Genomic DNA, 14,282 nt, shown 5'->3' with positions numbered 1-14,282 from the left:
GGAAGGTGGTACTGCACAGGGGGGGCCAGTATGAATCATCTATGAACACTCTCTTTGACACAATGAAAAATAAGGGCTTACTGAAAGGCTGTAAGCCTAAGCCTCCCATTAACAAACAGAAAGATAAAAGAGTGTATGATTTATTTAAATGTGTGCCCCCATTATAAACCTTTTGGGGGAATAAAACATCATGGGGTTAACCAAGAATGCCAAACTGTGGCTGGTAACCCTAAAGATCTATCAGAGGCTGGTATTGTTAGGGGGGGTGCAAACAAGGAAGCCTGTAGATCCGGTCTCAATCATTAGTTGGGGGACTATGTTAGTTTCATAGGAGGATCCTGATAAGAGGGTTGGTCCCCACCCATCACATACTCAAGACCTAGCATGTACCCCCCGTTTAGAGATGGCATTTAACAACCACATTTTAACTAAGGAAGCAATCACGGTAATAGTGGCACAGATCCTAAAACAAGATTGTCCCCAGACAATCCCTGACCAATTAGGCGCAGGTTTACTGACCACTGTGAATGATCCTCTGGTGGTAGGACACCTTTCTTATTGGGTGGGCAGACTTCAGGGGAGGGCCTTCCTTTTAGCGCTGATGAACCGCAGAAAACCGCTGTATACATCGCCATGACGGAGGAGGTCATAAGAAAAAAGTAGCCTTCCCTGATGACCCAAACCTTTCCCTGAAGTATATGTTTGACAGAGAAGGGAACCCCTCCCTTAACAGGATGCAAGTTTTGGCTCTTTTGAATTAAATCGCTGCCCTGCGCCTAATCACTACTAAAGATGTGCTAGTGGACTTTGACCACCCTCACAGATATGATCATGTGCGGTTGGTTATTCCGTCCCGCATTGTATATGACATTCTTCTAAAGGAAGCTTCTAATTTAAACAGACTGGGTTATGACCTCTTAACCAGGGTAACACAATCTTTAGTTGCGAAAGAGGCCTCCCCAGAGGAAATAGTACTGAGGTTTAAAGGTCAGGTTAAAAATACCCAAATGCAAGAAGAGTCCAAAAGTAGAAATTGCTCTACTGCAGAGGAGGGGCAGTGGCGTTGGCTTGCCATGGCATTGAGAGATTCCATTAATCAACTTAAGGAAATGAAGGGTCCCCTTTAGCAAAATCAATGGCCTCTCTATTATCTCCTGAACGCAAGTGGTTCCTCCTCTCTTCTTTCTGATGCTTCTCTGGGTTCTTTCCTGCAAACTATTTCTTTCATTTTGTTGCAGGAAACAAGGTTGGTCCACTCACCAGTATTTGACGGGTACTCTATTGAAGTTGTTCCTGCAACCCAAGGCGCAAAGGAGTACCTGGCAGGGGGCCTCATGGTAGCAATTCACAATGATTTAGGCTACTCCATCACGCAGCATTTGGCTCCATCAAGGGGTATATTAGCGGTTTTCATGACAGGGTCGAAGGATAGCTCCTTTAGTAATATTTGATTGAATATTTACTGGAACCCTTTAACGGACCTACCCTGCTTTCGTCAGGATATACATTCTGTATTAGAAGAATGATCAACCTCCTACCCTGGTGGGCAGGTGATAGCGGGTTGGGACTTTAACGTTGCCTGTACCACCTCTGCAAGTGTAACCCCGATATGGACTGTTAATTAAGCACAAGAAATCACGCTGTCAATAGAAAATCTGTGCAAGGAAAGAAACTGCATAGAACATTGGAGACATGGGGTCTGTGTGCCTTGAATGATATATTGGACGTAAACGGAGTTGGAGAATCGATTTGACATGGGAGGGACTGTGCATCAGTCATAGAGCCTCATTACGAGTTTGGAGGCAGCCATGGTGCTATTAGCTCCAAACCGGGCTCCATTACCTGGTTCCATCAATGAGGAATAACCGGGTCATTCCAACATTGGAGGACCCTGTAATTCCTCCTTGAAGGAACCATTCCCCATTCCCATTTGAGCTCCCATAGGGCTCAATGAGAATGGGGAGGGAGGTAATAACGGGCACATTACGAATGGCCCGTTATTACCTCCCTCTTCCCCTCGTGGAACCCGGAAGAGACGTCTGGTTTTACCAGAAGTCTGGTCTGGGTCCCGCAAAGGGAACCTCGTAATCAGTACTCCCGTAATGAAGGGTGCCGGACCCGTAACGGCACCCTTCAATACGGGAGCGCGACCCTTGAATGGAGGCCCTATAAACTTTGTCTTTGTTACTCATGCTCTCTTGGTCTCTTGTAAGACATAGATATACTTCTGAGTGTATCTAGTGATCACAGCATGATAACCTTGCATTTCGTCTGTCTAGCACAGAATTATCTACTTTCTAGAAGACCCGATACATTGACAGTCAATATGAAAGGCACTAGACTAAGATGGCATGAGGGAAACATTGATACATTTAATGTGATGGTGTCTCGTAACTTTATCAATTGCTCACATGAGTCCAAGTTTTCGCTTTTCTCAACTGTTTCTTTTAAACAGCATATTGAATCCATTATGGTGTGTGCTTGTAAAAGTAGCTTGGGGAGCTTGATTAAAAGAAAACACCCCCATAGGTTTGACGCACATGTTCGTCAACTGAAGAGAACTGTGCGTCAAAGGATCAGAGGAATAATGAACAACGTTAGCATAGACATTGAGGCCCGCACTGTTAAGATCAAATTAACAAAACAAAACCTGAAAAATCAGATAAAAAGCTGCAGACAGCTGCTGTATCAATGGGATGTAGAGGGGATGTTGGTGGCCTTAAAAACTCCTGTAACGTTTGGAATTTGATAAACAGCCTAGAGTTAAACCAGTCAGCTGTACAAAGCAATCCAGTTTCTGAAGCAGCTTGGACTGCTCATTTTGTGGAGCTGTACGGTCAGGAGAACCCTAATCCATCTGGCCGGGAGCCTTCAAAAGATTGGCTATTGTCCTTTTCAATAGAAGATATTGAAGGGTGCATTAATAGGGAGAGCGACTCCCGCGCAAGCAGTTCAAACTTCTTGGCCAAAAAAATCTTTAAAAGCGATTCCTGGTTATGGGCTTCTATTATATTTATACTGCTTCAAGATAATATGACCACCAGGACCCTTCTTCCATCCTGGAAACAGGCGGACATTATTCCTATTTATAAAAAAGGTGATAAACTGTCCTCCCGGAATTATCATCCTATAACACTTTTGGACGCAGATTCAAAAATGTTTGCTGTCCTGATCTTGGAGAAACTAGAAACTAGTGTGGTTCATCAAACATATTGCAGATGTCCCAAATTGGTTTTCGAAAACAAATGGGTACTGACTGTGGTGAATTTTGAATGTCTTACGTACAGAACCTGTCATGGACGGATGGCACGCTGCCTGTATATGCTGTCTCCATGGATCTATCCTTAGCTTTCCATTTCCGTGAGATTTTATGGAATAAGATGAGCAATCTGGACTGTCCTGAGGGTTTATTAAACATTATGGTATGCATACATGAAGGCACCTCTGTGACAGTCTGTCTGTGACAGTCTGTTTAATACAACAAGGGCTCCATGTCTACTCCTATTCCCACTTGCAAGGACCTTGGTTGTATTCTGGCACTGTGCCTTTATGACCTTTACGTTTCTAGCATGGGGGGGTGCCTCACAAGGGTGTCTTTTGCCCCACTGAAAATTGGGAACATCTGTGTCTCTTGGGTGGGCTTCACCGACGATTTTGTGTTCTTCAACCGTACACCGGTTGGCCTGCAGGGGCTTATTGATGCTTTTACCCTGTACATTGATCAAAATAAGTTAAGGATTAATCCCCAAAAAACGGTTGTTCTAAAATTCTGTAAGAGGGAAAAGAAACCAAAGTATTCTTGGTATTTGAATAAATATGAATAAATCCAAGCTTGCATTCTGCGACAGTATGCCTTATCTAGGCTACCCTCTTGTTACTCAGACATCAAATGTTTTTTATAGGAACTACCGTCACCAGAAAGCAGTCTTGTTGGCGTCACAGACGTGTAGAGTCAACAGGAAATCTGGGACAGTTTCCCTACTTCCAGTCTTCAAATGTTATCAAGGAAAGGTGGTCTGCCCCAAAGTTGATCTATCGGACGGAAACCTACCCCGATTGGTCGATTGGTGATTTAGGTGTCTATGAAGCCATGCTATTGTGGAAGGTCTTTTGCTTTTTGCCCGGTAGTAACTCTTTGTCAGCGACTAAATTTTAATTAGGCACCCTATACTTAGCAAGTATTGTACGGTGGAAACAATTGGCGCTACGTAGGAAAACCCATACTTCCTCTGATCAACAATTCTATGCCATAGTTATGAAGGCTGACGAGTTGAATATTGACGTTAGGAAAATAATGTCTATCCGCTGTGCCCAACTGTTACTCTTAGACCTTAGCTTGGAAACCTTAATCGCCAGCCCTGTTAAGGTGAAGAAAAAGATTCATTTGAATGACTGGATTCAAACTAGAGAAGATGTGGCTAAATCGATGAGCACCTCTGTCTCCACCGCAAAGGTTTGGGTACCATGGAATTATAGTTGAGAGTGTTTCCTTTGGAATAACTGTATGCATTTTTGCATGAATTTCCTTTTAACGGGGGAGATTATTTCGATTAGAATTCGTGATGTGAGGGAAACCTCAGTCTGCAGATATTGTCATATTATACGGAAAAGGAAACTCTACCCCACTTACTCATAACGTGCCCGGCACTCTTGGTAGAGCATATCTCCCACTTAAATAAGTTCACTTCTAACACTGAACGGGTGCACCCGGACCATCTTTGTCTGTACACGGTCCTGTCCTTGAAGCTAGCAGCGTTGCTATTTTTGGGGAGATGCAATCTACAGGATTAATTGTAGCTCGTTATTCCACAGAGTGTCTATAACACTATGAATTCTTGAACATTATGTATTAACTATGAAAGCTCTGACCTCGGGAAATTACAACTAAATTGTATGATCAATTTTAGCTTCTTATTTTTATAGAGTGTTTTATAACCTTATTGATCTTTGAATGTAGCTATACTTTAGGCTGACTCAGCTTATATATGTTTGAGTTTTTATGCTGATAGAAGAGGTTGTGTGTATCTAAAATCTTTTCAATTCGTATTACAGTGTATTTTATCTCCTTTTACATCTGATGAATTATTCATAGGTTTTAAACTGTGTTCCAAAACTCTTGTAAAATGTATTGTATTGAGACCATTTTGTAACGGTTTGTTGTTTAACCATATACAAATAAATAAATAAGGTAATGCCTGGCAATCTATGGCAGTCATGTGTACATCCCTGTCATGGATGGGAGTGCCAGAGAATTTGAAGGCAATCCTTAACACCGGGATTGGCACCAGATAATCTCCTGGCAAACCTTAGCATTTGGATAAGCTGCTGCAAATTTCAAAGTAATCATTAGCATTGAGATGAACATCTGAGCATGTTACAGTAATCATTTGCATTATAATTAGCACCTGAGCATTTTTTGGCAATCCTTAGCACTGGCGTGCACACCTGAGCAATTAATGGCAATCCTTAGAGTTGAGAAGCACCCGAGCATTTCATGGCAAGTCTCAGCTTTGGGATGGGCACCTGAGCATTGGAAGGCAATCCTTAGCATTGAGATGGGAGCCTAAGCATTTGGTGGCAATCCTTTACATTCAGATGAGCACCGGAGCATTAGATTGCAATCCTTAGCATTGAGATGCAAGCCTAAGCTTTTGATGGCAATCCTTAACATTCAGATGTGCACCTGTCATTAGAGTGCAAATATAAGCATTGAGATGGGAGCCTAAGCATTTGATGGCAATCATTAACATTCAGATGAGCACCTGAGCATTAGATTGCAATCCTTAGCATTGAGATGGGAGCCTAAGCATTTGATGGCAACCCTTAACATTCAGATGAGCACCTGTCATTAGATTGCAATTATTAGCATTGAGATGGGAGCCTAAGCATTTGATGCCAATCCTTAACATTCAGATGAGCACCTGTCATTAGATTGCAATCCTTAGCATTGAGATGGGAGCCTAAGCATTTGATGGCAATCCTTGACATTCAGATGAGCACCTGCGCATTAGATTGCAATGCTTAGCATTGAGATGGGAACCTAAGCATTTGATGGCAATCCTTAACATTCAGATGAGCACTTGAGCATTAGATTGCAATCCTTAGCATTGAGATGGGAACCTAAGCATTTGATGGCAATCCTTAACATTCAGATGAGCACCTGAGCATTAGATTGCAATCCTTAGCATTGAGATGGGAACCTAAGCATTTGATGGCAATCCTTAACATTCAGATGAGCACCTGAGCATTAGATTGCAATCCTTAGCATTGAGATGGGAACCTAAGCATTTGATGGCAATCCTTAACATTCAGATGAGCACCTGTCATTAGATTGCAATTATTAGCATTGAGATGGGAGCCTAAGCATTTGATGGCAATCCTTGACATTCAGATGAGCTCCTGAGCATTAGATTGCAATCCTTAGCATTGAGATGGGAACCTAAGCATTTGATGGCAATCCTTAACATTCAGATGAGCACCTGAGCATTAGATTGCAATGCTTAGCAATTGGAAGAACACCTGCACAATTAATGAAAATCCCTGCCAAAGATGCCAGTACCTTGCATATATGAATCCACGAACTTCTGATACTTTACAATGTTAATGGAATGAATACCCTGACTTTTGTGTTGTGTGTTGTGTTGGCGCGTGCACTGGTGTCAGCGACACTGGTGGTTGCCCTGGAGACGCCAGTATTACCGTGCGCTACTGAACTACCACTCCCGGGATGCCCTTGTGCAGAGTAACATCAATGCGCTGAGCGTGGACAACTTCCAATCACGTGACATGTCCTGCAACGCCAGACTTGTTATGTTGAGTTCTGACCACAGAGCACTGCTTCTCAACGTATGTTCCTGCTTCCGTGAGTGGCGCTTCCTGTGTGATTATTTCCTGCTGGGTTGTTCAGTTTTTGTTCCCCGGATTCTCTTTTTCCTGATTGGACTGACTTCCCGGTGCTGAACTAGATTGTTTTTGGGTTGCCTTCTCTTCTGTACATGTTGATGCTGACGTTCTAATTCGTGTGCCCTGCATTCTCCTGGAGTCCTTGGTTTCCCTATGCTTTTGTGCTCATTTTGCCAGGGAGCCTCATTGTTCTGGACTCTGGTACCGGAGGATAATCCTTTCACCTCACACCAGGAGCCCGGCTCATCTCCAGTAGGCATCCTCGTGCCTTTGGGATAGGTCCCCTCGAACTGTCTCCCTGGACTTGTTGTGGCGGTCGCCCACTATATGGGCTTTTCTGTTCATCAGGTGACATAGTGTCTTCATGCGAAGACTCCTGGGAAAGGGCCTCAGGCGAGCAAGCCTCTTTTCCCAGTGTGTTTGCTCCCGTGTGTGGGTTCTACAGGGGGGAGGAATTACTCAGGCCATAAGGTCAACCCCAGTGCCGTTAGATGTGATCCGAACTTGGTCTGTGCCGTCCTTGACGTAGGTAATTTGCTCATCTTTTGTGTTTTTTCTTTCTCAGCTAAGGCCTGCAAGTATTATTGGGCTTGCTCGGGTTGCCTATGCGCCTTTTGACTGAATCGGAGTTTTTTTTTTTTTTTACTGGGGTATTCAGAGGAAAGTCTAGTGGCTTCCTGGGTCCGCCGTAAGGAAGTGATGACATTTTGATGGCAATACCTGAGAACGGGCAGAGTATGGCTGGCCTGTAAAATTGTACTACCTGGTTATTTCTAGTATAATCGAGAATAATTCCGAGGCTGATAACAGTGAATTATTCCGAGCACGTGAATCTGTAAGTCAATTGGCTGAGAACTGGGCTTCTGATGTCAACTCTGATGCGTTTTGGTGACAACATGTGACACATCCTGGCGTATGATGCGGGTTCCAGAACATATTTTGGCAATAACTGGGAAATAATGGTACTCCCTGCTCATATGATGTCATTAGCTGGGAAAGGGTTAATATTAAGCAAATGCCTCTAAGCAGCTCCACACAATCACAAACTATTGGCCATGCCAATGCTTGTTTTAACCTGCCCTTTCAGCATCACTGTGCAAACCTCCCCTGTGCAGCCTTCCACGCAGCCTTCCACGCATATTTCCCTCTGATGGACCTCTAGCGTTTTCCTTCGTTGTTGGCACATTTTAATTGCAATCAATGGATCCATCCTCGGATTTTTAGTTTTGGCTATTTGGTGGTGCTAAAGCACCACCAATAAGCCAACAAAGCTCAGGAAAAAAGACCTGTGAGGAGGGACACGAAGCTTGCAAGTGATGTTTGGTTATTTATGCACCCATTGACTGCCCGTGGCCATGCTAATCCCTGTGGCCATTCCCACCCAAAACACATCCTCCAGGGACCTATCTTTCAAGCCTTACCATCAAACGTTGAGCTCGAAGTGGCTGTCAGTGTTTTTTCAAAGCCGTTTTCTGAGAGTTAATGACTTACATGCTGATTCATGGAATTAATTGCGCAAAAAACGGGGATTCGTGCGCCATTCTGCCGGCAAATCCCTCTTTAACAAATGGAGATTTGCGGCCAGAATGGCACACAAATCCCTGTTTTTCGGCGCAAATAATTCCATGAATCAGCGTGTACATTGGAGCGGTAAATGCGCTACTGGTGTAATACAAATGTCTTAACCAAGTTTGCATACATCCACTAGATTTATAAGCACAATGTGCGTCCTTCACTGAAGTCCTGTTAAAAACAAGCATTCACAAAGCCAACACTTTTGGTTTGTGTGTAGGCATTTTCCAGGGACTGCTATTACATGCCCAGGTACTTGCACCATTTCACAGCTGCTACTATCAATGGCCGGTTAATACCTCTATGGCCGTGCCTTTCCCATGCCTACACAAAAGCCCAACTGTTGCCATCGCCAATGCTTGTTTCTGTAAGGATTTGTCAGGTTGATTGACATACTGCTATGATATTATATGATATGGCATGTGAAACGCGCCGATACACGTGTTACTGCTATGTTGTATTGAAGTACAGTGATTGCTCCTGGGTGCTAAATGCCAAATTCAGACTGCCAACTCATCTCCGAAAGTTCACAGAATATGTCAGCAATGCCTGGCCTTAACATGGCACTGAAATCTTCAAGACTCTACACCAAACCAGAGCGAGGCATATCCCCCAAATAGAACACTGGTAGCGTGTCGTAAAACTAGATCATCGTAATACAGTTGCAAATGGATTTGTGGTGTATCACAGGGCACAGGGTTGGGTGTTTGTCAGGCATAGAAACACCTGCCACTTGGATAGCCATTTGCCATAAGCAGTAGCCAGCGTACAGTACCTGACGGTGATGTTGAGCACAACACTCCTTGGGGATCCGTTGTCACAGGTACCTGGAGTGGTTACCACTGTCAAACTGAACTGGTCCTCCTTGTTCTCAATCTTGACATTGTACTTGCGAGTGTTCTACGGGAAGAAAAAAGCAAGTCATGGGCGATGAGGTGGATGTTCAGAATGACTTACCGTCAGAGGAACAGAAAAGCCCCTCGGGCCACCCGTCTCCTCACCTCACATCTGTTGGCAATCTACCTACCCCCTGCAATCTGATCACTGTCACCCAATGAGCCCCAAAGATTGGTCAACTCTCTTTGAGCAGAGTACGGTGGGCTTCTTGAGTGGGAAGGGAGCATGTGGTCGCAGGGAAGTCCTGAGGTCTACACTGTGATGCTGAGAACAGCAGCAGACGCAGAAGACTCAGACTCCAACGCCTCTTGCAGGACAGCATCGCCTTTGAGTTAAGCTGAGTGGATGCCATGTATGGGGCCATCACACTACTGCTTCCCAAGACATCATGGCCGAGGACGCTGCTTCTTTAGCCTTTTCCCTAACCCACCATCCAACACTTTATGTATTGTTTATTAATATAGCGCATATACACAGGTGAAGGCGGGAAGGTGACAAGGGAGTACAGTAGTCATTCCTAGGCCTTGAAGATTACGAATGATCTACACTGAGAAACTACGTGCATGAAAGGTACAGTTGAGACCAAGCTGGGAGGGGGCGATGGGGGAGCCGGGACAAGACAGACTAACTAACTGGTCCTAGTACATTTAGGTGATGCCTACGTACAGACTGAGGTGCAGAGAAGGGGGGGTGGGTGGGGCAAAGAGTCCAGTCAAGCAGCGCCCTGGGTTTCCCCCAATACTGTAGGACTGTGCTAGTTCAGTCCAGGAATATGTTGGGAGTGCTGCTTAGAAGGGTCAGAAATCCTTTCACGGGTGATGTTTAGGGGAGCAACATGCGAGCCACCCCTTTTAAGACCGTGACATGGAGTGTGGGGGAAGGTGTGGTTAAGGTAGTTCCTATAATATGGGCCGGCGGCGGAGACTAACAGCCTGTCTGAAGGTGGAGGCAGTGGCAGGGCCAGAGGGCAGCGGTGGCGGACGACCCCATCTGCGCGTCCAGGAGCACCCCCTGCCACTCACTTTGGGAAGAGGCGCCCTTATCCATGTACATGGCACGCATTAATGCACTACTGGCCCAGAGCCCTCGCTGGGGGGAAGGGGTGGGAGCAATGCTGGCCAACCTCGCCCTGATCCCCCGGCCAGGGGTCAGGACGAGGTTGCGAACAGCACATGTGCTTCCTGCTTCCGTTGCAGGGATGGGGAATCTTAATAAGCCCCGGATACGAAGTTCACGGCTGAGCCCATCAGTCGGGGGAGGTAAGTGTGTGTAGGTGTCTGCGTCTATGCAGCATCCAGGAGGGGGCGGGGCGGTGAATGCGAACGAGTAAGAATGAGTGTGTGTGAGCGGGCGGGGGCGGGGGGATCCCCGTGATCGGGGGAGACAGTGAGGCAAAATCGCTTAAACAGGTTTTCTTGAACCGACATGACTTTATGGGTAAGCCCAAAGTGAGTGGGTGACGTGGCGATGCTGCCCTACCAGCGGCCGAGCGTTTTCTTAATGTGGCATGACCTTATATGGGGCAATACAGCAATGCCAACGTGGGTGTTTCTATGTAGGGGTACTGGCCTGTACGCACGCAGCCTGCATGCACGCATAGCCTCGTGAGCAAAGCCACACTGCGTGTTCCTAGGCTGGGATAGTGGTCATATAGGTGTCATTATGAGCGAAGCCAAAGGGATGCCAGCACACAGAGGCACAGCCAGTATGAAGATGTCTTCTTACCCTGGCATGCCCTGTGCACAGGAGCATCATGGAAACTGGCTGGAAAGGCTGCGGGTGACCTCTCCTCTCCTGGCTTGTTTCTTGGGTAACCCGCCAAAACCGATCATACATTGTATTAACTGATGCTTATCATAGAGAGGGAGGAGGTGAGGTCTACTGGCTAATAAGTCATTCTGACTCTAAACTGCCGTAAAGTGCAATCATGAACATGTTTGTAATAAACTAACTCATGTAAATAAAAAAAACTAAAACTAAAACATAAAAAAACAACCTGGATGCGCGACCAATAAAATGGGCGTGTTTGTGGGCAGCTCATTTTACCCCCTCCTAGCTCAAAGCCTAAATATGCTGAAAAGATATCCCCACAGATGGCGGGCTGTATTCCAACCCAAATGACAAGTTCTCGCCCTAACCACAATAGCCAAAGTGTGCACAATGAAAGTAGTGGCATATGAGACCCCTCTTTCCCATGCCGCACACCCTCCAACCTGCCCGCTCCCCCATAATACAAAGCCCCTACCTGGCCTCCTGGCCACTCTCCACCCCCCCACCCGCAACGCTGCCTAGCCCCGCCCCTACCCCCAACATTAGCAAGGAGCACTCGCCACCTCTCGCGAGACAATACCCAACATCCTGCTGCTGCTTGCTGATCTGCAGTCCGATAGCACCCCACTCAGATACAGAGGGATACATGGGGGCCTTGGCGGTATCCCGGCGGTAATTGCACCGGGATACCGCCAATGCTAGTAGTGTTACTGCAACTCCGTCTGGCGCAATCTGTGCCGGATCACGAGTTGTGTTGGCACTGTAATTCCCAGTTCTTTTAGAGTCCATAGGTGCTATTATCTGCGGCGGTAATAGCACCAGCAGTAATCGCGCCGAAAATGGGCGGAAAGCTGGAGATTTGTAATGCAGCAGTAAAAGTGGCATCGCCGCATTCTTGCCGCTGCGCCCAACCCCTGATGAAGCCCAGAGTATTTTATAAAAAAGCTCAGATTAAAATCAGTTTATACCGATAAAGTGGAAAGCATGGTAAGAAACAGAGATACATTGAATAGGCAAAGCCGGTCTTTCCACTGAATATTCCCCACAGCTCACGAAATGGTCTAGTGTAAAATTCCGCAGGTTAGGTTCACAGTACACCTGCGCTTTAACATACTACAGGTGCACGAATACATTGGCCCATGGACGCGGATGCCCCGTGACAGACGTTAATGCAGGTTCACAGTACACCTGCGCTTTAACATACTACAGGTGCACGAATACATTGGCTCATGGAAGCGGATGCCCCGGGACAGACGTTAATGCAGGTTCACAGTACACCTGCGCTTTAACATACTACAGGTGCACGAATACATTGGCTCATGGAAGCGGATGCCCCGGGACAGACGTTAATGCAGGTTCACAGTACACCTGCGCTTTAACATACTACAGGTGCACGAATACATTGGCCCATGGACGCGGATGCCCCGTGACAGACGTTAATGGAGATTAAGTTCTGACCAAGTAGAAAGAGCGCGACATATCCTTACCGGCTGCATAATTCTCATTCTCATTCTGTCTCATTCTAGGACAAGCTACTGTGGCTTGCAAAATGAAGAAAATGGCTGCCTGGCAGATTAATTCTGGTCAAGGATCTGTATGGGCAAATCCCTGCTCATCCCTGCTTCTGCCCATCATATCTGGGGGCAATTCTTAGGCAAGCTAGAACTTCAGCGGGTAAGCAGCAAGCAGCTAGATCCAGGCAAGATCCGCCTGTTCCCCATCCCGCGCAGCTTTTAGTGTTTTCGCGTATGGGCATCACACATCATGCAACTTTCCCTCTCTGTAAAGTAACGAACGGTGCTCCCTGACTCCCGCCCAGATGCTTGTATAATAACTGGCCGGATAGGCGGCCGGAGCCCCGGCTCAGTAACTAGCAACAGGGTGGTTGGGGTCGGGAACGCTAAACTATCACCACAGCAGCCTCCACGCCAGCTCCAATGTGAATTTCAGAGTGCCTCCACTTACCTGGATGAAAAGGCAGCCAGAGCCGCTGACCTCGATCTGGGCGCTGCCTGGGGCTACGGGCACTTCTACCTCTCGGACCAATAAACGGTTGCTCTGATCCACGCTGATCTGGTCCACCGTATCGCCGCTAGATGTGATTACAACTTGGTTTGAGCCGTCCTGGGCGTATGTCAGTTTCCCATACATTAGCAATGCTTCCTGGGCCATGGCGGTAACCTGCAAAATGCAAAGGTTTGCACTTAGATATTTAGCTTGTCACCCATGTTTCCCTTTGCTGCAGATAGTACATGTTTGGGGTATCTGTGAGAGCACAGGGCTCGCTAGAGAAACCAGGTGATTACCGTGGCAATAACTGCTGAGCCGGCGGGCGATTACCGCCGGTTCCACGTGTTAATATCCCCACAAAAATATCGCTGTGCAAAAATATGCGGCGATATTAAGGCATGGAACCTGCGGGGGACTCCCCTGCAACATTTTTAAAGGAGCGGGGGACACGCTTATAACCCCCGCTCCTTGAAACCCCCAAAACTTACCCCCCCCAAAAAATATCGGCTATGGCCATTCCAGACGGTGATATTTTTGGTGGGGATAAATACCATTACTGCCTAAGGCAATGCCCCCAGGGCCTGAAGTTAATGGTGGCCCCGGGGGCATTACCTTAAGGCGGTAATGGCCCGCCGGCGAGTCGGTTATTGTCATTAGTATTCTGGGGTCTGCAGTCTCGGGATACTAGTTTTCCCGAGTTTGCAGCCCCGGAATATTAATGGCTGACGAAAGCTTTTCAAGCACCATTTCCTTTGCCGTTTGAAAAGGTTTTGTTGCAGTGCGCGTTAGTTCTAGGAACACTAGAACACGTGTACTGCTTCATTAGTACGGAGCAACAGGGTGCCATTTTGGGCCATCTTGCTCCGTACTAATGGGAGGAACTGGCCACCTTGGAAAAGGGAGAAGGGACTACGTGTGGTCCCTTCTCCCTTTCCATGGTCGCCAGAAAAAAAAAGATTGTACCTGGAGCCCGATGCACGTAAGTGCGTCCACGGGATTACACTGTGGTATGGCTCAGAAACAAGCCAATCCACGTTAAGTGCATCCCGTGGAATGTCGCCGCCGGGTACTAATGGAGTCTTACGAGACCAGTGGCAGCAAGTGCTATGAGCGTGAACTGGATATACACG

The 14,282-nt window shown here is 46.6% G+C and overlaps 1 protein-coding gene across 3 annotated transcripts in view; it reads right to left on the bottom strand.

The window, feature by feature from the left end:
• Positions 1-14,282, bottom strand: part of LOC138580193 (alpha-2-macroglobulin-like) — a 149,395-nt gene that overhangs the window by 109,758 nt on the left and 25,355 nt on the right. For 2 of the 3 annotated variants that reach the window (XM_069650530.1, XM_069650531.1), the window contains exons 2-3: positions 13,108-13,323; positions 9,251-9,375 (exon numbers count right to left, since the gene is read on the bottom strand). In XM_069650530.1, the coding sequence (XP_069506631.1) occupies positions 9,251-9,375; positions 13,108-13,323 (341 nt within the window). Of the gene's footprint in view, positions 1-9,250; positions 9,376-12,629; positions 12,754-13,107; positions 13,324-14,282 lie in introns of those variants that run through there. The other variant, XM_069650532.1, reaches the window with a different exon arrangement.

The sequence above is a fragment of the Ambystoma mexicanum genome, chromosome 3p, assembly GCF_040938575.1.
Source record: "Ambystoma mexicanum isolate Mex_15411 chromosome 3p, UKY_AmexF1_1, whole genome shotgun sequence".
Taxonomy (NCBI): Eukaryota; Metazoa; Chordata; class Amphibia; order Caudata; family Ambystomatidae; genus Ambystoma; species Ambystoma mexicanum.
Note: the sequence above shows the minus strand (reverse complement) of the source record. Positions and strands in the feature narration are given on the sequence as shown.